This window comes from Bufo bufo, chromosome 2 (assembly GCF_905171765.1).
Source record: "Bufo bufo chromosome 2, aBufBuf1.1, whole genome shotgun sequence".
Lineage (NCBI taxonomy): Eukaryota > Metazoa > Chordata > Amphibia > Anura > Bufonidae > Bufo > Bufo bufo.
In genome coordinates, this window is record NC_053390.1 from 22,474,892 (window position 1) to 22,497,025 (window position 22,134).

General features: G+C 42.3%; 1 protein-coding gene across 1 annotated transcript; it reads right to left on the reverse strand.

Moving 5' to 3' along the window:
• Nucleotides 1-2,223: 2,223 nt before the first annotated feature.
• On the reverse strand, nucleotides 2,224-21,866 carry LOC120990657 (gastrula zinc finger protein XlCGF71.1-like). The gene is made up of 4 exons (XM_040419571.1): nucleotides 21,818-21,866; nucleotides 20,170-20,780; nucleotides 19,872-19,998; nucleotides 2,224-2,252 (listed from the first exon to the last, which is right to left on the reverse strand). The coding sequence occupies exons 1-4, from the start codon at nucleotides 21,849-21,851 to the stop codon at nucleotides 2,224-2,226; spliced, it is 801 nt and encodes a 266-aa protein (XP_040275505.1). The 5' UTR covers nucleotides 21,852-21,866.
• Between the last annotated feature and the right edge of the window lie 268 nt (nucleotides 21,867-22,134).

Consider the following 22,134-nt stretch of genomic DNA (forward strand, 5'->3'; position numbering starts at 1 on the left):
CCCTTCAAAAGGCCTGTCAATAATGCGGCGACTGTAGCAAAATTGGGGAGAAACCTCGTATAGCACCCCACCATACCCAGGAACGACTTTACTTGCCGAGTAGTGACAGGTCAATTCCTAATTGCCTCAATTTTGTTAACCTGAGGTTTGATAATTCTGCGCCCAATCATATACCCCAGGTACTTGGTCTCTTCTAACTCTATCGCACACTTTTTTGGGTTAGCGGTTAAGCCAGCCTTCCTAAGGGAGTCAACTACAGCCTGTATTTTAGGTAGGTGACTTTCCCAGTCGGTGTAGTGGATAACGATATCGCCCAGGTACGCCGAAGCGTACCGACGATGTGGACGGAGTACAATGTCCATTAGCCTTTGAAATGTGGCGGGAGTGCCATGTAGACCAAAGGGTAATACATTGTACTGATACAGCCTCTCTGGCATGATGAAAGCCATTTTTCCCTTGGCAGATTATGTCAAGGGTACCTGCCAGTACCTTTTGGTGAGGTCCAACACAGAAAAATACTGGGCTTGGCCCAACCTCTCAATAAGCTCATCCAATCGGGGCATGGGATACACGTCAAACTTGGACACCTCATTCAGTTTGCGGAAGTCATTACAGAACCTCAATGTCCCGTCCGGCTTGAGTATCAAGACTATCGGACAGGCCTATTCACTTTTTGACTCCTCGATGACACCTAGCTGGAGCATTAGCTGCACTTCCTCTGTGATGGCTTGCCGCCGAGCCTCGGGTACCCGATATGGTTTTAACTGGACTTTTGCCTGAGGTTCAGTGATAATGTCATGTCGGACTATGGAAGTGCGTCCAGGAAGGTCCGAGAACACATCCATGTTCCGACTAATGAACTCCCTGGCCTCCTGAGCCTGTTTAGAGAAAGGTCTGTCAGCAATTTTCACTGTGGGAGCCGCTTCCCTTGCTTCAGACAGAGGAACTGAAACCGCCTCCCTAGGAACCCTGGTCGTGGGCTGTCTTTCGTACAGGTTTCCCTATCTTTCCAGGGTTTGAGCAGATTCACATGGTACACCTGCTCCAGCTTTCGCCTCCCTGGCTGGTGTACCTTGTAATCTATCTCTCCAATTTTTTCAAGCACCTCGTAGGGCCCCTGCCACCTAGCTAGGAACTTACTGTCTACGGTTGGTACCAGAACCAATATCCGATCACCCGGGTTAAAGGTCCGGACACGAGCCTGCCGATTATAGACCCTACTCTGGTCTCGCTGCGCTGCCTCCATATGCTCCCTAACCAGAGGTAAAACTGTTTTCATCTGTCCTTGCATCTGGGTGACGTACTCAACAACACTTCTGTGAGGTGTGGGTTGTTGTTCCCATGCCTTTTTGGCCACGTCCAACAGACTGCGAGGGTGTCTGCCGCATAGCAGTTCGAAGGGCGAGAACCCAGTAGAGGCCTGGGGCACCTGATTCCCCTATAGCTATGCCCCTGTATACAATTATCTTACCTAAACGAATAAGGCATGCCTACAAAGTCACAAGAAAACAAAATCACAAGGCCATTCTTCCTCCTGACAAACCCATCCTAAACTTATTTTGCACGCCATGTGACATGGACGGTCCTGACTCCACAAGTGGCAGTAGTAGCTCACTATCGCCTTCTGAACCTGGTCCAGCGGTGAGCTCCCCAGCTCTAGCCTACCAAACTGTATGCTACTATTAAAACAGTCTTTACTATGGAGTTATTTAAGGTAGTTTTGGACGTTACTATACCAAGTACAGGAATTGGGTTCTTGAGTCTCTGATTTAGAAGACTAAACAAACGACTTGGTGGATGCCATGGAGGTGGACAATTCACGCTTGGATGACCACGTTCATAGATTGGAGGCACTTGAGTACAAATTGGAGGATTTGGAGAATCTTAATCGCAGAACTAATATCAAAATAAGAGGTATGCCTGAATCAATTATGGCCTTACACTCAACTGTCCTTAATCTTTTTCAAGCAGTATTTCCTCAAGCAGACTTTAATATGTTTAGAATGGATTTCGTTTATAGAGCACTCAGCCTTCCGAGAATCCTAATGTTCCAGAAGACATTGTACTACTGGTGCACTACCCTGAAATGAAGGACCAACTGTTGGCAGTTGCTCACAATTTACAACCTCTCCTAGGTGTTGAAGCCTCCTTACAATTTTTCACTCTGGAAAAATGCAGAGTGGTGAGACCGGTGATTATGGCTCTCCATGGAGTCCAAATACTTTACTGCTGGGGCTCCCTTTTCATGTGGCCTGCAGGATTGAAACACATGATTATATGATCAAGGATCTCAAGGAAGATTATGACATACTGCGACAGTAGAGCATTTCTTTCGACCAACCTGTCGCATCTGCTTCATTACCGCAACGGCCTACTAGATTGCGGCAAGTCGGACGACGGCGACCTCTTGCCTTACTGGGACCTCCTGGACAACTGTAGATGGGAGCCCGTCATTGACCACTTTACTCGTACAGATGCTTCTGCATATGCAAAATGGAATTCCTATGAGTTAAAAGGTCACAGACCAGGCGGTACAATGGCAGACAGTGCGGTGGCTGTAGGAGACATTCAGCAGAAAATGTGCTGTTTTCTGCACAAAAACAATTGATCTGCTGTGAGACTTCTCTCACCCAGGCTCATCTGGTCCAACACAGCATGGCAGTGCTTCAGTATACACGTGAAAGGAGGGTGGTGGATTTGAAACAACACTTTGCACTGTTTCTCTTAGGGACAGGAGAATGTACATTAACCCCTTAAGTATCGGGCCCATTTTTCGCATTTCACCACCATGACAGCAAGATAGGAGATTGACCCCTGACCTCTGTAGGGGCAGGAAAACAGAGAAAGGTTAAAGTACCCCGCCCCCACCCTCTTCAGTGTTTTCCTGCCCCTATAGTTTAAAGTTCAGAAAAAGGCCTGTCTGGACGTCAGGGAGGTGAAGCTGGATCTAATACCTGGGCAGCGAGGACTCATCGGCGGCTGGAGCCTCCCTTGACTCGGGAATCGCTGAAAAAAAAACTCCCCTGCTCGCTGGAAGTATGATTCCAAAGCTGGGCAGGGGAGAAAATGCGGACCTCGCATCTGTTCTTCGTTCTTCGGATGCCTGTGTCCGGCGCGGGTTTTGCGCGCGTCTTCCTTTCCCATGGTGAGGATAAGCAGACGTGAGCCGGAGTCCCCCACATTATGTCGGCTACTGTCGTCGCTTCCGGTGACGTAACGACGGGGGGGGGGTCAGTCCGGAAGTGTATTTCACCTGCGGCAAATGTAAAAATGCAGGAAGCCATGGTGGATTCTGATCTGAGGTCTGAGGATCACATCCACAGAGATTTCGGCACCTGAGCAGCCTAGAGAGCTGTACACTCCTGCACCGGTGACATTAAGTCCCCACATGGGGAAACACAAACTGCATACTAATTATAGTATGGGAGCTTACATAAGAGATGATGTTCTTTGATTATACACTCTGTTAAACAGAGGGGTATATTGGCTGATTGTTCCGCTCTTCTCAATAGGGTGCTAAGGAGGCGCAAAAAAGACCCAAAAAGAGTGTTAAGTGCATCTCGTGTTTCAATAAACTTCCTGAGCATTATTCTAAAAAATTGTGCAAGGAATGTATTTCAGATGTTGTGGGAAAGGAACAACCATCAATGAGGGAGGAACTTAGAACACTAATTCGTGATGAAGTTAAATCCTCCCTGACTTTACTAAAAGACACCAGTCCGGTTCCTCTTCCTCCAAAGAGACAGAAAATGGTGGTCCCTTCCTCCTCTGAATCCGAGGATGAAATGGATGAAGCCGAGCCTTCAAGGCGCAAGGAGGATGACGACCCTCTTTCTGAAGGGGAGATTGTAGAGGACGCAAAAAAAATTCTACTTGTCTTCTGAGGAAATGGCGGACCTACTAAAAGCAGTAAGGGCCACAATGGGCATTGAAGAGGTCCAGAAGCCACACTCAATACAGGAAGAGATGTTCGGGGGGGTTAAGAACTAAAAGATGAAAGGTCTTCCCCATAAATGAGACTATAAAAGGAGATGATTCTAGACGAATGGTCAGAACCAGAAAAACGCCAGGGTTTTTCGAGAGAATATAGGAACAGGCTTCTCTTTGATCCCTTCGCTTGAGTCAAAATTGTTTGACGATATTCCTAAGATTGATGTGCAGGTAGCGAAGGTAAACAAAAATACCTCCCTACCATTTGAAGATTCTTCCCAGCTGCGTGAACCGGTGGAGAGAAAGACTGATAGCTGCTTCCCACGCCTTACGCAGGAGACTATGTACAGTATCAAGACCAACATTACGACAAGTTCAGTGGCGAGATCTATTTACTCGTGGTTAGGGCTGCAGTAAACGATTATTTGTGAAATCAAGTTTGCTACCGATTATTTTTATGATTAATCGAGTACTCTAAGTACTCCTTTATAAAAACTCATCAGACCCCCTGTCATCAGTCCCCAACACCCTTTGTTCCCCCCTGTGCGATCAGCCCAAGTGCATCAGTTCCCCCAGTCAGTGCCATTAGCTCTCCCCCATCCCAGTTCCTTCAGCACCACTCCCCCAGTGCCTTCAGCTCTCCCTCTCCCAGTGCCATCAGCTCCTCCCCCAATGCCACCAGCTCCCCCCACTGCCATCAGTTCCCCTATTCCCTCTCCTAGCTATCAGTGCCCAGCCACAGCTCCAGTGAACTAAAATATCCTGATGTGTGTACATCAGGATCCAGTGCAGAGTTGTGCAAGCAGGCGGGTGACCACGGAGCGTGAGTAATGGCAAGCTCTTTACTCACACTCTGTGGTCACATGGCACAAACGAATCTTTGATTCGATCAATTCGAGGTTTGCTACCAGGGACGCAGCACTTTCTAACTCCGCTAGAAGGGCCTTATGGATGAAGTCGTAGTCAGGTGGCAAGGCTTCAAAAATTAAGCTCCAATCCATAACTTTTTCCAGGGAATATGACTTTGGACCAGTTCTGGACAAAATCCTGGAAAAAAGCGACGGATAAGAAAAAAGGGTTTCCTGAAGAGAAACCTCAAAGAAGAAATTTTTCCTTTTGTCCCTATGGGGGGAGAGACAGACCCTACAGAGGAAAAGGAAAAATGGGGAGGTGGAGCTACCCAGTTCCTCTTTAATCCCCAAAACAAAACCAGCAAAAAACAATAACTCCAGGATTGGGGGAAGACTAAGGCTTCTTTCACACAGGCGTTGCGTGTGAGGGCCGAACAAGATGCGAGTGCGATGCGGGAAAATGTGCGATTTTTCCGAGCGAGTGCAAAGCGATTTAATGCGTTTTGTACGCGCGTGAGAAAAATCGCCATGTTTAGTACCCAGACTGAACCCAGACTTCTTCACAGAAGTTCGGGTTTGGGTTAGGTGTTCTGTAGATTTTATTATTTTCCCTTATAACATGGTTATAAGGGAAAATAATAGCATTCTTAATACAGAATGCTTAGTAAAATGTCCATTGAGGGGTTAAAAATAATAAAACAAATTTAACTCACACCATCCACTTGGTCGCGGATCTCCTCTTCTTTCTACTTCCTTCAGGACCTGGCTAAAGGACCTTTGATGACGTGACTGCGCTCATCACATGGTCCATTCACTTCTATGGGGCCTGCGTTGCGTGAAAAACGCACAATATAGACCTTGCTGCGATTTCCACGCAATGCACAAGTGATGCGTGAAAATCACCGCTAATGTACACAGCCCCATTAAAGTGAATGGGTCTGGATTCAGTGCGGGTGCAATGCGTTCACAAGTTTTCCTCTCTTCACCCAAAAAAAATTGTGATAACATCTCCACCATCTATTCTACTAAGAGAAATAATCAGTAAGGGGTACTGGAAATGTTAAATCTGGGAGCCATTACACAAATTCCCCACTCTCAAGAGAAAGAGTTTTTATTCCACCCTATTCTTAGTGGCCAGAAGGGACGTTCAGGACAATAATAAATCTAAAGGAACTGAACAAGAACATCCTATGCAGGAAATTCAAGATGGAGTCCTTGGCGTCCACGATTCCATTGATAGGTCAGAGTGCGTTAATGTGCACGATAGATCTCAATGACCCATATTATCATGTACCAATCAGACAGCAGTCGCAAAAATTCTTGAGATTCATGCTAAGAGACAGTACAGGGAAGGTTCATCATTTTCAGTTTACGGCCCTCCCTTTCTGTATTTCAGCACCCCCAAGAGTCTTCACCAAAATAGTAGTAGAAATGGTAGCTCATCTAAGGAAACAAGGTCTAATGATAATACCATACTTAGACAACTTCCTATTACTGGCAAACTCCAGGAAAAGATGTAAAGAGACCTAAAATCCTTCCCATCCCTACTAGAGGATTTGGGATGGATTTTAAAAAAATCATGCCGTCTTCCCCAAACAAAAATAAAATTTTTAGGAATTCTCCTGCATTCTCAAAATCAATCTTCCTCTCTTCCAGAAGAAAAGACAGTAGATTTAAAAGAAAAGGTCCAAAGGTTCCAGAAAAGGAATCTATGCTCCATCAGAGAGACAATGAGCCTTCTAGGCGTATTAACGTCATGCATAACATTAGTCACTTGGGCTCAGTTCCACTTCACGACTCTTCTGCTATGGTTACTGAGATGCTGGGACAAGAAACAGACTTCCTTAGACAAGAAGATACGTATTCCACATCATATAAAAATGTCTCTCATATGGTGGGCCTAATAAAAAAATCTAGTAAAGGGAGTGACCTGGCAGAAGACTCCATTCATCCAAATCCAGACAGACACCAGCAAAACAGGATGGGGTTCAAATATAGAAGGAAGACTCTTTCAGGGGATTTGTCCAGAAGTTATAGCAAATAAATCATCAAACTACAGGGAAATAAGAGCGGTATGGGAGACAATAAAAACCGCATCGGTCCTTATAAAGGGACATCACGTAAAATTCTTATCGGACAATGTGACAGCGGTATCCTATATAAGGCAACAAGGGGGGACAAGATCAAAACAGTTAATAAAGCTGACCGTGAAAATATTTTCTTGGGCCGAAGAAATCCTAAAATCTATATCAGCAGTACATCTAAAAGGCTCCCAAAATCAGGTGGCGGATTTTTTGAGCAGGAAAACCTTAGACCAGGGAAAATGGTCACTGAATCCAGAGACATTCAGACTCATAGTAGAGAAGTGGGGATTCCCAGTCATAGATCTATTTGCCTTAGGGTTAAACACAAAAGTCAAGAAATTTTGCTCCCTAAACCCAAGAGATAAATCGTGGGCAGTAGATGTGTTCTCCTTATCTTGGGATTGAAAGCTGGCCTATGCTTTTTCTTTAATCCCAAAAGTAATCCAAAAGATTATCCTTGACAGGCCAAATGCTTCGGATCCGTGAGTACTCCCTCCCAGAAAAGACATAATGACTCAGGGGACAGTAATGCACTCATGCCCCAAATTTTTTAGTTTGACAGCCTGGATCCTGAATCGGAAAATCTAAGGAGCCTTGTTAGAGAAGGTCATCACCACTCTGAAAGCTAGTAGGAAAAAGGTGACTTCTGTGATTTATGGAAGAAGTTCTGCTCATGGTTGGGACATGGAGAGATAGATCAATCAACCCCAAACATTCAGAAGATTTTAGATTTTCTTCAACAGGGTATAGATTTCGACTCTCAGGGCCGCTTAAAACCATTTGTTAGACCTAGAATCCTAACTTGGGATCTAAACATAGAACTCAAGGGTCTAACAAAAAGTCCTTTTGAGCCGTTAGAGGATGTGTCAGATGCTCTCTTTTAAGACAGTTTTCCTCATAGCAATTACATCAGCTAGGAGAATAGGGGAAATTCAAGCCCTCTCTATCAGACATCCATACTTAACTATCACGGATAATAGAGTGATTCTTAAACCAGATCCAGGATTTCTTTCGAAGGTAGTTTCAAACTTCCATAGGAAGCAGGAAATAGTGCTGCCATGATTTTGTAATAACCCGAAAAACAAAACCAAGAGGAATTCCATTCCTTAGACGTTAGACGAGTTGTGATGAGATATCTGGAAGTAACTAGAGACTTTAGGAAGGTTGATAACCTGTTAGTACAGTTCGGAGGGAAAAATAAAGGGAAAGCTGCCTCTAGGGCCTCCATTGCCAGGTGGATAAAACAAACTATCCATGACTTTTACAGTCTCCAAAATCTTCCTTGCCCTGTGATAGTTAGGGCCCATTCCACCAGGGCGGTCTCTTCTTCCTATGCAGAAAGAGCGGGTGCTTCATTGAAGCAGATATGTAGGGTCGCGACTTGGTCCAACATTCATACCTTCATAAAACACTACAGACTTGACTTGTCAGGATCTTCAGAACTATCTTTTGGTAGGAAGGTCATCCAAGTCATAGCCCCCCCCCCCCCCCTTAATTGAATAATCTGGTAGGTCTCCTATCTTGCCGTCATGGTGGTGAAATGGGAAAGGGAAGGAATAGACATCAGACAGTTATATGAGTCTACCTGAAATTTTGCTTTATGTGAATTAGTGAGGAAATAAAAAAATAAAAATAAAAAATACCTAGGTGAAGGGTTACTATAGTAATCTGGTAAACACTGAAAGAATAAAGTTACGTTAAAACTAAGCACACCATTGTTTTTCATGTGAAATTCCCAATAAGTTTGATGTGTCACATGACCCTCTTCCTATTGAAAAAACAAAAGTTGGATTCAAAATGGCCAACTTCAAAATGGCCGCCATGGTCACCACCCATCTTGAAAAGTTTCCCCCCTCACATATACCAATGTGCCACAAACAGGAAGTTAATCTCACCAACCATTCCCATTTTATTAAGGTGTATCCATATAAATGGCCCACCCTGTACAGGGAGTGCAGAATTATTAGGCAAGTTGTATTTTTGAGGATTAATTTTATTATTGAACAACAACCATGTTCTCAATGAACCCAAAAAACTCATTAATATCAAAGCTGAATATTTTTGGAAGTAGTTTTTAGTTTGTTTTTAGTTTTAGCTATTTTAGGGGGATATCTGTGTGTGCAGGTGACTATTACTGTGCATAATTATTAGGCAACTTAACAAAAAACAAATATATACCCATTTCAATTATTTATTTTTACCAGTGAAACCAATATAACATCTCAACATTCACAAATATACATTTCTGACATTCAAAAACAAAACAAAAACAAATCAGTGACCAATATAGCCACCTTTCTTTGCAAGGACACTCAAAAGCCTGCCATCCATGGATTCTGTCAGTGTTTTGATCTGTTCACCATCAACATTGCGTGCAGCAGCAACCACAGCCTCCCAGACACTGTTCAGAGAGGTGTACTGTTTTCCCTCCTTGTAAATCTCACATTTGATGATGGACCACAGGCTCTCAATGGGGTTCAGATCAGGTGAACAAGGAGGCCATGTCATTAGATTTTCTTGCCAGCCACGCTGTGGAGTACTTGGACGCGTGTGATGGAGCATTGACCTGCATGAAAATCATGTTTTTCTTGAAGGATGCAGACTTCTTCCTGTACCACTGCTTGAAGAAGGTGTCTTCCAGAAACTGGCAGTAGGACTGGGAGTTGAGCTTGACTCCATCCTCAACCCGAAAAGGCCCCACAAGCTCATCTTTGATGATACCAGCCCAAACCAGTACTTCACCTCCACCTTGCTGGCGTCTGAGTCGGACTGGAGCTCTCTGCCCTTTACCAATCCAGCCACGGGCCCATCCATCTGGCCCATCAAGACTCACTCTCATTTCATCAGTCCATAAAACCTTAGAAAAATCAGTCTTGAGATATTTCTTGGCCCAGTCTTGACGTTTCAGCTTGTGTGTCTTGTTCAGTGGTGGTCGTCTTTCAGCCTTTCTTACCTTGGCCATGTCTCTGAGTATTGCACACCTTGTGCTTTTGGGCACTCCAGTGATGTTGCAGCTCTGAAATATGGCCAAACTGGTGGCAAGTGGCATCTTGGCAGCTGCACGCTTGACTTTTCTCAGTTCATGGGCCTTGGTTTTTCCACACGCTTCTTGCGACCCTGTTGACTATTTTGAATGAAACGCTTGATTGTTCGATGATCACGCTTCAGAAGCTTTGCAATTTTAAGAGTGCTGCATCCCTCTGCAAGATATCTCACTATTTTTGACTTTTCTGAGCCTGTCAAGTCCTTCTTTTGACCCATTTTGCCAAAGGAAAGGAAGTTGCCTAATAATTATGCACACCTGATATAGGGTGTTGATGTCATTAGACCACACCCCTTCTCATTACAAAGATGCACATCACCTAATATGCTTAATTGGTAGTAGGCTTTCGAGCCTATACAGCTTGGAGTAAGACAACATGCAGAAAGAGGATGATGTGGTCAAAATACTCATTTGCCTAATAATTCTGCACTCCCTGTATATATATATATATATATATATATATATATATATATATATATGAATATATGAATAGATATCTATTCCACACCAGATGTGTTTTATGGATATCTTTCCTTATCAGATCATGGTTCAGCCATGAAACACCCATTGTTCCTCAGACAGACATGTTTAGAGAAACCAGTACAGATAAATCCAAATCTCTAACAATAATAAAAAGTATAATGTTCTCTATATATTCACTTTCAACACATTGAACTTGCCATGAACCCATCTTGTTTTTTTTCAGGTTCATGCTGATCACATGCTGTTAAAGGCAATGATCATCCATATTGAATATAGTATCAGATACATGGTATACTTATGAAAATGCACAACAACCCAATAATAAAGGACACATCCCCTGAGCTGCCAGACTGAAGATAACCTAGCAGAGCATGTGAGGTACACGGCTGGTTGTAGTTTTCTTAGAAAGAGATTGTCATGTACAGTTAGGTCCATATATATTTTGACACTGTTTACTAAAACATATTTGTTATAGTTAGAATTTTAGCTTTCATTTGAGGGTATCCACATTAAAATTGGATGAATGGTTTAGGAGTTTCAGCTCCTTTACATGTGGCATCCTGTTTTTAAAGAGACCAAAAGTAATCAGACAATTGATTTAACCTCTTAAGGATGCAGGGCGTACCTGTACGCCCTGTGTAGTTCCGATCACCGCCGCGCGGCGGGCGGTGATCGGAACTGGGTGCCTGCTGAAATCAATCAGCAGGCACCCTGGGACAATGCCGAGGGGGGTCCTGTGACCCCCCCGTATCGGAGATTGCTGCAAACCGCAGGTCAATTCAGACCTGCGGTTTGCAGCGCTTTCAGAAGTTTCTGATCCCCGCGCCCCATGACTGCGGGGATCAGAAACTGCAAAATGACCTTTAATTTTTAACCCCCCCTTGCAGCCCTCATTGTTATGTGCCGGCAGGCTGTGCAGGGGGGCGGGCGGGTGCGCGATCATCCTGCCCGCCCCCTCTCATTTCCAGGATGGCCGAGCGGTTATCAAGCAGAGTGTCAGCACATTGCTGACACTCTGCTTGAAATGGCTGACATCTGTGTTGTGATATCAGCCGTTTAACCCCTTCCATGCCACGGTCTGTAGGGAGTGTAAAATGCACTACACATATTAGGTATCACCGCGTCCGTAATTACCGTCTCTATAAAAATATAACATGACCTAACCCCTCAGGTGAATACCGTAAAAAATATGTAAAAAAAGCAATTTTATGTCACTTTTTAAATTTTTTTTATGAAATAATCTTTTTTCTTCTTTTTACAAATAAATCTTACAAAATCTTAAACAATCCATAGTCTTAGTTTACATTATAATCAACATACATGCATATAATTTACATTCCCCTTCCCTCCCTCCACCCAAAGCATGTTTTCCCTCTGAAAAAAAAAGGGGGGGGAATCCCCCTCCTCCTCTGTCTCCCCTTCCCCCCACCCCCCCTAGGGCCTACAGAGCCAGCGCCCCCACAAAAAGTGTAATAGCAAGTGGTCAAAAAGTCATACGCACCCCAAAATAGTGCCAATCAAACCAGCATCTCATCCCGCAAAAATCATACCCTACCCAAAATAATCGCCCAAAAACTGAAAAAAACTATGGATCTCGGACTATTGAGACACTAAAGCATGATTTTTTTTGTTTCAAAAATTAAATAATTGTGTAAAACGTACAGTACAGACCAAAAGTTTGGACACACCTTCTCATTCAAAGAGTTTTCTTTATTTTCATGACTATGAAGGCATCAAAACTATGAATTAACACATGTGGAATTATATACATAACAAACAAGTGTGAAACAACTGAAAATATGTCATATTCTAGGTTCTTCAAAGTAGCCTTTTGCTTTGATTACTGCTTTGCACACTGTTGGCATTCTCTTGATGAGCTTCAAGAGGTAGTCCCCTGAAATGGTCTTCCAACAGTCTTGAAGGAGTTCCCAGAGAGGCTTAGCACTTGTTGGCCCTTTTGCCTTCACTCTGCGGTCCAGCTCACCCCAAACCATCTCGATTGGGTTCAGGTCCGGTGACTGTGGAGGCCAGGTCATCTGGCGCAGCAACCCATCACTCTCCTTCATGGTCAAATAGCCCTTACTTTCAAAGTTTTCCCAATTTTTCGGCTGACTGACTGACCTTCATTTCTTAAAGTAATGATAGCCACTAGTTTTTCTTTACTTAGCTGCTTTTTTCTTGCCATAATACAAATTCTAACAGTCTATTCAGTAGGACTATCAGCTGTGTATCCACCTGACTTCTCCTCAACGCAACTGATGGTCCCAACACCATTTATAAGGCAAGAAATCCCACTTATTAAACCTGACAGGGCACACCTGTGAAGTGAAAACCATTTCAGGGGACTACCTCTTGAAGCTCATCAAGAGAATGCCAAGAGTGTGCAAAGCAGTAATCAAAGCAAAAGGTGGCTACTTTGAAGAACCTAGAATATGACATATTTTCTGTTGTTTCACACTTGTTTGTTATGTATATAATTCCACATGTGTTAATTCATAGTTTTGATGCCTTCAGTGTGAATCTATAATTTTCATAGTCATGAAAATAAAGAAAACTCTTTGAATGAGAAGGTGTGTCCAAACTTTTTGTCTGTACTGTACATAAATAAAAAAAAGTAGACATATTAGGTATTGCCGCGTCCGTAATAACCTGCTCTATAAAAATACCACATGATCTAACCTGTCAGATAAATGTTGTAAATGGCAAAAAATAAAAACGGTGCCAAGACAGCTATTTCTTGTTAAATTGCCTAAAAGTGTCCTATAGAGCAACCAAAAATCATATGTACCCTAAAATAGTACCAACAAAACTGCCACCCTATCCCGCAGTTTCGAAAATGGGGTCACTTTTTTGGAGTTTCTATTCTAGGGGTGCATCAGGGGGGCTTCAAATGGGACATGGTGTTAAAAACCCAGTCCAGCAAAATATGCCTTACAAAAACCTATGGCATTCCTTTCCTTCTGCGCCCTGCCGTGTGCCCGTGCAGCAGTTTACGACCACATATGGGGTGTTTCTGTAAACTACAGAATCACGGCCATAAATATGGAGTTTTGTTTGGCTGTTAACTCTTGCTTTGTAACTGGAAAAAATGGATTCAAATGGAAAATCTGCCAAAAAAGTTAAATTTTATCTCTATATTTCATTAATTCTTGTGGAACACCTAAAGGGTTAACAAAGTTTGTTAAATCAGTTTTGAATACCTTGAGGGGTGTACTTTGTAAAATGGGGTCATTTTTGGGTGGTTTCTATTATGTAAGCCTCACAAAGTGACTTCAGACCTGAACTGGTCCTGAAAAAGTGGGTTTTTGAAATTTTCAGAAAAATTTCAAGATTTGCTACTAAACTTCTAAGCCTTGTAACGTCCCCAAAAAATAAAATGGCATTCACAAAATGATCCAAACATAAAGTAGACATATGGGGAATGTAAATTAATAACCATTTTGGAGGTATTACTATGTATTTATAGAAGTAGAGAAATTGAAACTTGGAAATTTACAAATTTTTCCCAATTTTTGGTAAATTTGGTATTTTTAGATTTGCAACAAATAGCCTAGTCCTTAAGGTGAAAATGAGCCCGTCCTTAAGGGATTAAAGGCGGTTTCATGGGCATTGGCAATTCCTTCATTATTTCATTCTCAATTAAGCACATAAAAGGCCTGGAGTTGATTTGAGGTGTGGTGCTTGCATTTTGAAGATTTTGCTAAGAAGTAAACATGCAGTCAAAGGAGCTCTCCATGCAGATGAAACAAGCCATCCTTCATCTGCAAAAACAGAAAAAACCCATCCGAGAAATTGCTACACTATTAAGAGTAGCAAAATATATAGTTTGGTACATCCTGAGAAAGAAAGAAAGCACTGGTGACCTCAACAATTCAAAAAGACCTGGACGGCCACGGAAGACAACAGTGGTGGATGATCGCAGAATAATTACCATGGTGAAGAGAAACCCCTTCTCAACAGCCAACTAAGTGAACAACACTCTCCAGGATATAGGTGTATCAATATCCAAATCTACCATAAAGAGAAGACTGCATGAAAGTAAATACAGAGGGTTCACTGCACGGTGCAGCCACTCATCAGCCTCAAGAATAAGAAGGCTAGATTGGACTTTGCAAAAAAAAAACATCTTAAAAAACCAGCACACTTCTGGAAGTACATTCTTCTGAAAAACACGGCGGAGACAGTGTGATGGCCCCGGGGCCCTAGTGTTTATTGATGATGTGACACAGGACAGAAGCAGACGGATGAGTTCTAGGGTTTTCAGAGACATATTGTGTGCTCTAATACAGCAAAACCAATTGGTCAGCGTTTCATAATACAGATGGACAATGACCCAAAACATAAAGCCAAAGCAACCCAAGAGTTTATTAAAGCAAAGAAGTGGAATATTCTTGAATGGCCGAGTCAGTCACCGGATCTGAACCCAATAGAGCATTTCACTTGTTAAAGACTAAACTTCAGACAGAAAGGCCCACAAGCAAACAGCAACTGAAAACCGTGGCAGTAAAGACCTATCCAAGCATTAAAAAGGAGGAAACACAGCGTCTGGTGATGTCCATGACTTCAAGACTTCAGGCAGTCATTGCCAACAACGGGTTTTCAGCCAAGTGTTAGAAATTAACATTTTACTTACAATTATTTAATTTGTCCAATTACTTTTGAGCCCCTGAAATGAAGGGATTGAGTTCCTCACATTTTTATGCAATCATTTCTTTCAACCCACTGAATTAAAGCTAAAAGACTGACCTTCAACTGCATCTGAATTGTTTTGTTCAAAATCCATTGTGGTAATGTACAAAACAGTAATTAGAAAAATGTTGTCTCTGTCCAAATATATATGGACCTAATTGTAATGATTAGTGATGAGCGAGCACCAAAGTATTCGGGTGTTCGGCCCAAACACATTGCTATATTCGTGTGCTCGGCCGAGCACCCGAGTATAATGGAAGTCAATGGGAGATAACCAGACACCCCCTGGTTATTTTTATGATGTCAGAGAGTGTCTGGTTTATAAAAAAAAAAAAGTTAGAAATTGATGGAAATCCCATCAAAATGGTTTAGAAACAGCATAAAGAGGATAGCTGGATGCATCTTAGATTCCTATTATGTACAACATACAACCACACAAAGGCTGTATAACAAAAGCCAGGTATGTGCAAGCCATCAATTTATCCATGAGACAGATGACAGGCTTAGTCAGCATACCTTACAATGGCAGCCTTGTGCACTATGAGATATTCCAAACCAGCTCTCATTCATCTGACTGAGAACCAGTAAACCTCCAAGTTATTTTGCATCTGTTGGATGGCTTGGGTGGACCTGCACACCTAGATCAATATCATTAGGGCGACAAAAAAAATTCCGATTGTCCTAACATAATATTCAATAACCTTTCTATACAGTTTTGTCATGTAAAAAATCATTTGCAATATGGGCTTATGGGAAAGACATGCAAATGAGCAGAATCTGCCTTGATTTTCAGCTGTCATTAGACTATAAAAACCAATAGATGGCGCCTTTGAATTATGAATAGCACCCTCTATTGGTTTCACAGTCTTATGACAAGACAAATATTCTTGTCAGAAAAATATGAAACCAATAGAGGGCGCTATTGAGTTATGAATAGCGCCCTCTATTGGTTTCACAGTCTTATGATGAGATAAATATTCTTGTCAGAAGACTATGAAACCAATAGAGGGCGCTGATCATAGCTCAATAGTGCCCTTTATTGGTTTCATAGTATACTGACAAGAATATTAGACTGAGTCTTATGACAAGCTTATTAGTGTAGCCTTTTGCATGGAAAATTCGCGATTAGAATATTCGCGATCTACACTAGGATGATATCTGACACTGGGAAGAAGACCAGGAGGATGACTCCAGCATACAGCATGGCTGGAGTACCCCTCCTGGTCTTCTTATGCCATATGTCCAGTAAGGGCCACCCTTGTGGTCATAAGTAAATGTCATGATGTTAAGTTTATGTTCCGCTGCAGTCTCACCTTAGTGCAGCTATGGTGTCCTGGTTTCCTGTGTGATTTCTTGATGTGTGCTGTGTCCTTTTATGTGGGTTTGGACATCAGCACTTGTGCACGGGTTCCAGTCAGTGTGTCTGTGACAGGTAGGGTGGAACTGGTTTAACTTACCTGCCATATCCATATGCTGTATATGTTCCCTTCTCCTTTCAGCTTGGCCAGTTGAGACTCCTGTTCGTCCGTGATGTGGAGGAACAGGTGGTCTTACTCTGCTCCTAGTCCAGGGATTTCCTGAGGGCTAGTAGGGACCTGAGGTTCCGGAGTATGAGCCCTCCTACCATCTGGGTTGATTCATATGGTTAGGAGTCAGGGTCAGAATTATGGACGTTTTAGGAGGTGACCTGCTCCCTGATCCTGTCGTCCTGGCCTAGCAGCTTCCTTATTCCTTTAACATCGCACGGTGGGGGATTTCTGCGACAGAAACCAATAGAGGGCGCTAAATATAACTCAATGGCGCCATCTATTGGTTTTCATCGTTTTATGACAGCTGAAAAACAAGGCAGATTCTGCTCATTTGCATGTCTTTCCCATAAGCCCATGTTTATGCAAATTAGTTTTTACATGACAAAACTGTATAGAAAAGTTATTGAATATTATGTTAGGACAATCTGAAAACTTTTTGTCGCCCTAATGATATTGATCTAGGTGTGCAGGTCCACCCAAGCCATCCAATAGATGCAAAATAACTTTGAGGTTTACTGGTTCTCAGTCAGATAAGAGCTGGTTTGGAATATCTCATAGTGCACAAGGCTGTTATTGTAAGGTATGCTGGCTATCAGTCTCATGGATAGATGGATGGCTTGTACATAATTGGCTTTTGGCATATAGCCTTTGTATGGTTGTCTATTGTATGTTGTACATAATAGGAGTCTAAGACATATCTAGCTATCCTCACAATGCTGTTGGGTCTTCTCTTCCGAGCAGAGGGTTCTCCCGTTGACCTCCATTGTATTAAATTGTATTTGAGCATCCAAATTATTCTGCCGAGCACTCGGATCTGCTGAGCATAGCGATGCTTCACCCGAACAGCAGTTCAGCTGAGCATGCTTTCTTATCACTAGTAATGATTATACAGAATATATTTGTCACCGCCAGTTCTGTGAGAAGGTCTGACAGACGTCCTTCTCTACCTCTTGCATGATGTTCTTTGGTTTCACTTTCTCATCTTATTTCCTTCTCCCAGGTGTCACCTATTTAGACTAATCCTCTTTCCTTTATATTCCCTCCCATACTAGAGATGGGAAGTTCGGATCTTTTTCATGAATCGGTTCATTTGAATCAGTTCACTCAAAAGAACCGATTCATGAATCGGATCTTCGGTTCACTTCCTGAGCCGGCAGAAGCAAGTGAACTTAAGATTAAAGCGCATGCTCAGCTCATCGAATCTTCGGTTCACTTGCTGAGTCGGTTCTCAAGTGAACCGAAGGTCAGGAGGGACTCGCTCCTGGCAAACACAGCTCTGCTGCAGTGGAGCAGACTGTGATGTAATTAAAATGTATAGTTATTGCAGGGACTCAGATAATTGTCTGAGAGTTTATTAGTTAAAAGAATCGTGTAACCGAGTCCCTACCAGACTTCCTGCTCTGCTACATGCACCCTGTACACACACAGCTCCGCTACATGCTATACTAATGCCACCCCTTCCCCCCGGATGGACTTACAGGGAGCCGCAGAGCAGGAAGCCTGGCAGGGACTCGGTGACACAGTCTCTGACTCATTCGATTCTTTTAACTAATAAACTCTCAGACGATTCTCTGAGTCCCTGCACGACTCCCCCTGTGCTGTGAGTCAGTGCTGGTTGCCTCTGATTGGTTGGAGGGGAGGGGCTAGCTTCCACTGTAGGCTCCTATTAAACTGCCTGCTGCTGCCTCTATGCTAATCTGACTGAGCTGTCTCACTCGGATCAGCTCAGTCAGAGGAATCGACTCTTCCGGTTCAGTGAACTGAATCGATTCAAAAGAACGATTCGTTCATGATCCGGACATCACTATCCCATACTGCCTCACTTTGCGGTTTATACTACTTCCTGGATTGAAGTGTTCACTGCTGGAGGCTTCTGCTTGTTCAGATAAGTCCTTTCATGTATTGTGTTTCTTTGCTGGCTTGATTCTAGGTGACCCTGACTCCCTCTGTGTGAAGTGCAGGGAGCCGGTGGTCGTGTCCCCTCACTATTATAGGGTTTTCAGGTGTCACACAGTCTTAGGTACGTGGGCATACAATCGTCTACCTCTGAGATCCTTGTACGTGCTTAGCAGTCAGGGTGAGCTCTTAGGGTTTTATAGGGTCACCTATATGCTCCTTAGTTTGGGATCAAGCCAGTCGGACATTTATTCATAACTTCCAGCTATCTGCAACATCATCCGTGATAATATTATAGTCATAGCATGACTCCTAGAATTTATTTAGAATTTTTTTTACCATTTGACTGAGCATAAAACAATGTACATCAGGTTAGCTAGATGACTATATCATGTGGTATGAAGATTGCAATGCAATATAACATTGTCACACTGCATTTAATAATTGTAACTGGCGTCAGTATGACACACTGAGATGGTCACAAACAATTCAACATTGAGTTTTTGTAGCAGATCACATAGGACTGACATCATAAAAACACAATGCAAGTCACGTGACTGCAACATTTCTACAATTTGCAGCAAAATCTTAGTTCTAAAATACGTACAGGACAGCAAGTTGCTGAACTTTTCTGAGACTTGGTATCATGCGACACATGTTGCCAGGTAAACCCAATTTTAACATCTGTGGCAAAGTGGGGTTAAAATTCTTTATTTAATCTTATAGCGTTTCAATATTCCAAAAAAATATTTATTGTAGTTTTTTCTGATCAGGCTTGTTTTAGAATTTGATCTCCTTACAAAATGTTTTCCAAATATAGAACATCAAAATGGCTTCTCTCACGTGTGAATTCTCTCATGTTTAACAAGGATTGTTTTCCATTTAAAACATTTGAAACGTTTTCTTATGGGAAACAAGATGTGATTTTTGTGTAAAACATTTCCCACATTCTGAACATGAATATGGCTTCTCTCCTGTATGAATTCTCTCATGTGCAACAAAAGTTGATTTCTATATAAAACATTTTCACATACTGGACACGAATATGATTTCTCTCCTGTGTGACTTCTCTCATGTATAACAAGCTTTGATTTGTCTGTAAAGCACTTCCCACATTCTGAACATGACTATAGATTCGCTCCTCTATGACTTTTCTCATGTCTAACAAGCGTTGATTTGTCTGTGAAGCACTTGGAACATTCTGAACAGGCGTGTGGCTTCTCTCCTGTATGAATTTTCTGATGACTAACAAGGATTGATCTCTGTGTAAAACTTTTCCCACATTCTGAGCATGGATACGGTTTCTCTCCTGTGTGACATCTTATATGTCTAATAAGATCTGATTTTGATTTAAAACATTTCTCACATTCTGAACATGAATGTAGCCTATCTTCTGTATGACTTTTCTCATGTTTAACAAGAATAGACTTCTGTGCAAAGTATTTGCCACATTCTGAACACGAATATGGCTTCTCTCCTGTGTGAATTCTCCTCTCATGTCTAAGAAGATTTAATTTAGCAGTAAAACATTTTCCACATTCTGAACATGAGAATGGCGTTTCTCCTGTGTGAATTCTCTCATGTGTAACAAGACTTATTTTATATGAAAAACATTTACCACATTCTGAACACGAATATGGCTTCTCTCCTGTGTGACTTCTAACATGTTCAACAAGACTTGATTTCAATGTAAAACATTTCTCACATTCTGAGCATGAAAATGGCTTCACTCCTGTGTGAAATCTTTCATGTATAACAAGATTTGATTTATCTGTAAAGCACTTCCCACATTCTGAACATGAATATGACTTCTCTTTTGTATGATTTTTCTCATGTCTAATAAGACTTGATTTGTCTGTAAAGCACTTGGAACATTCTGAACAGGTGTGTGACTTCTCTCCTGTGTGAATTCTCTGATGTCTAAAAAAATGTGATTTATTTTTAAAACATTTCTCACATTCTGAACAGGAGTATGGCTTCTCTCCTTTATGTTTTCTCCTCTTTGCAGAAAGACCTGAGGTTTTTGTGGATTTTTTGCCACACTGAAACAGTTTCACCCCTTTCTGATTTTTACTTCTGGTAACAATGTGTGATTGATCAGGAGAAAGTTCCTCATGATTAGGGGAGTTATATGATAGCTCTGAACTGTGAAGTCCTGGATGTACATTAAGGGTAATGAGTTTTTTTCCTGAAGAAAGCTGTAGGATATCTTTATCTTTTGCTTTATAAGTTAGTGATAATATGAAGTTTCCCTCAGAATTGTTACTGGAATTTTCTGTCAAAAGATAAAAAATGAAATGTGTGATTTATTTTCAAACTACGGAGTAGATAAACTTATAACATTCCTATTAGACTGGAAGTGGCAGCTAGCATGACAGAGAAATATTAATACTCTGAAAGTACCAGGAATTTATTACATAAACGTAGCACAAAAATTTTAAAAACCTGACCCTGTCTGGCAATCTGCCAACACTTCAGTTCTTTCAGTCTCCACCCCACATTGCAATGGTTGGTCATAGCCAGTGTCATCATCATCAGTGTCAGTCCCTATCATTGCCTGTGAAAAAGCCATTTCCCCCTGCACCACCTACTCCTCCTAAATTAGCTGTATTGTGTCTAGAGAAAGCTTTCTTTACCGCCTCTCTGGCATCCTGCCACATCAATGTGCAAGCTCCGAATACACATGGATTCTCTTCTTGGGATCTGACTATGACATGTCAATATGGTTCCTCCTGATTGGCTGAAGCTAACTGCATGGCATTATGGGCAATCCCACTGGCCATGGTCTTACTTGGGGATATGTGATCCTGCTGGCCTTTCATCTGTAAAATGGCAGAGAGTATTTTGAGCATTTTGCAAGAATCAAATTGCAAAAGCTTCACATTTGCTCGGAAGCCAAATTTTTCATAAATTCTAAATAAATTATAATACAGTAGTTTATTTTTTTTATTTCCAGGAGGCCTCTGCATAGAAGAGTGTAGTCTATTATACAGCCTGAAAAATGCTAATAGGACACACATTTACCATTCTTAAGGTAAATGGAGCCCTATCGATATATTTGATTTACAAGGCAAATTCAGGGTCCTAATGTGATGTTAAAGAGCCCACCCTGCATAGTCCACCATTACATGTCACTGCACATGAAGGGTCTTACCCTGTGATATAGGAGGCTGGTACGCCTCCATTACATGTCACTGCACACACATGTATACACTGCACATGACGGATCTTACCTTGTGATATAAGAGGCTGGTGCTCCTCCATTACATGTCACTGCACACACGTGTATACACTGCACATGATGGCTCTTACCTTGTGATATAAGAGGCTGGTGCTCCTCCATCATGGCCTCCTTGTACAGATCCTTGTGTCCTTCTATATACTCCCACTCCTCCATGGAGAAATAGACAGTGACATCCTGACACCTTATAGGAACCTGACAACACAATGACACCGTCATCACCCAGACCCCTCCAGTGCGGTTACTGGATAATTTCTTAGCATTCCCAGCAGTGTCACCTCTCCAGTCAGCAGCTCCATCATCTTCTGGGTGAGTTCTAGGATCTTCTGCTCATTTATCAGGGGGTGAGGGGGAGGCTCTGTGATGGGGTGAGGGGTCCTGCTCCGCC

Excerpts from the sequence above, each read along its gene's own strand:
- LOC120990657 (XM_040419571.1), bottom strand. The coding sequence starts at position 21,851 with ATGATGGAGGAGCACCAGCCTCTTATATCACAAG. Across the intron at positions 20,781-21,817 it reads CCAGCCTCTTATATCACAAG|AAAATTCCAGTAACAATTCT; the intron begins GTAAGAGCCATC and ends ATCTTTTGACAG. Across the intron at positions 19,999-20,169 it reads AATCAAGTCTTGTTGAACAT|AGGAGAATTCACACAGGAGA; the intron begins GTTAGAAGTCAC and ends CTTAGACATGAG.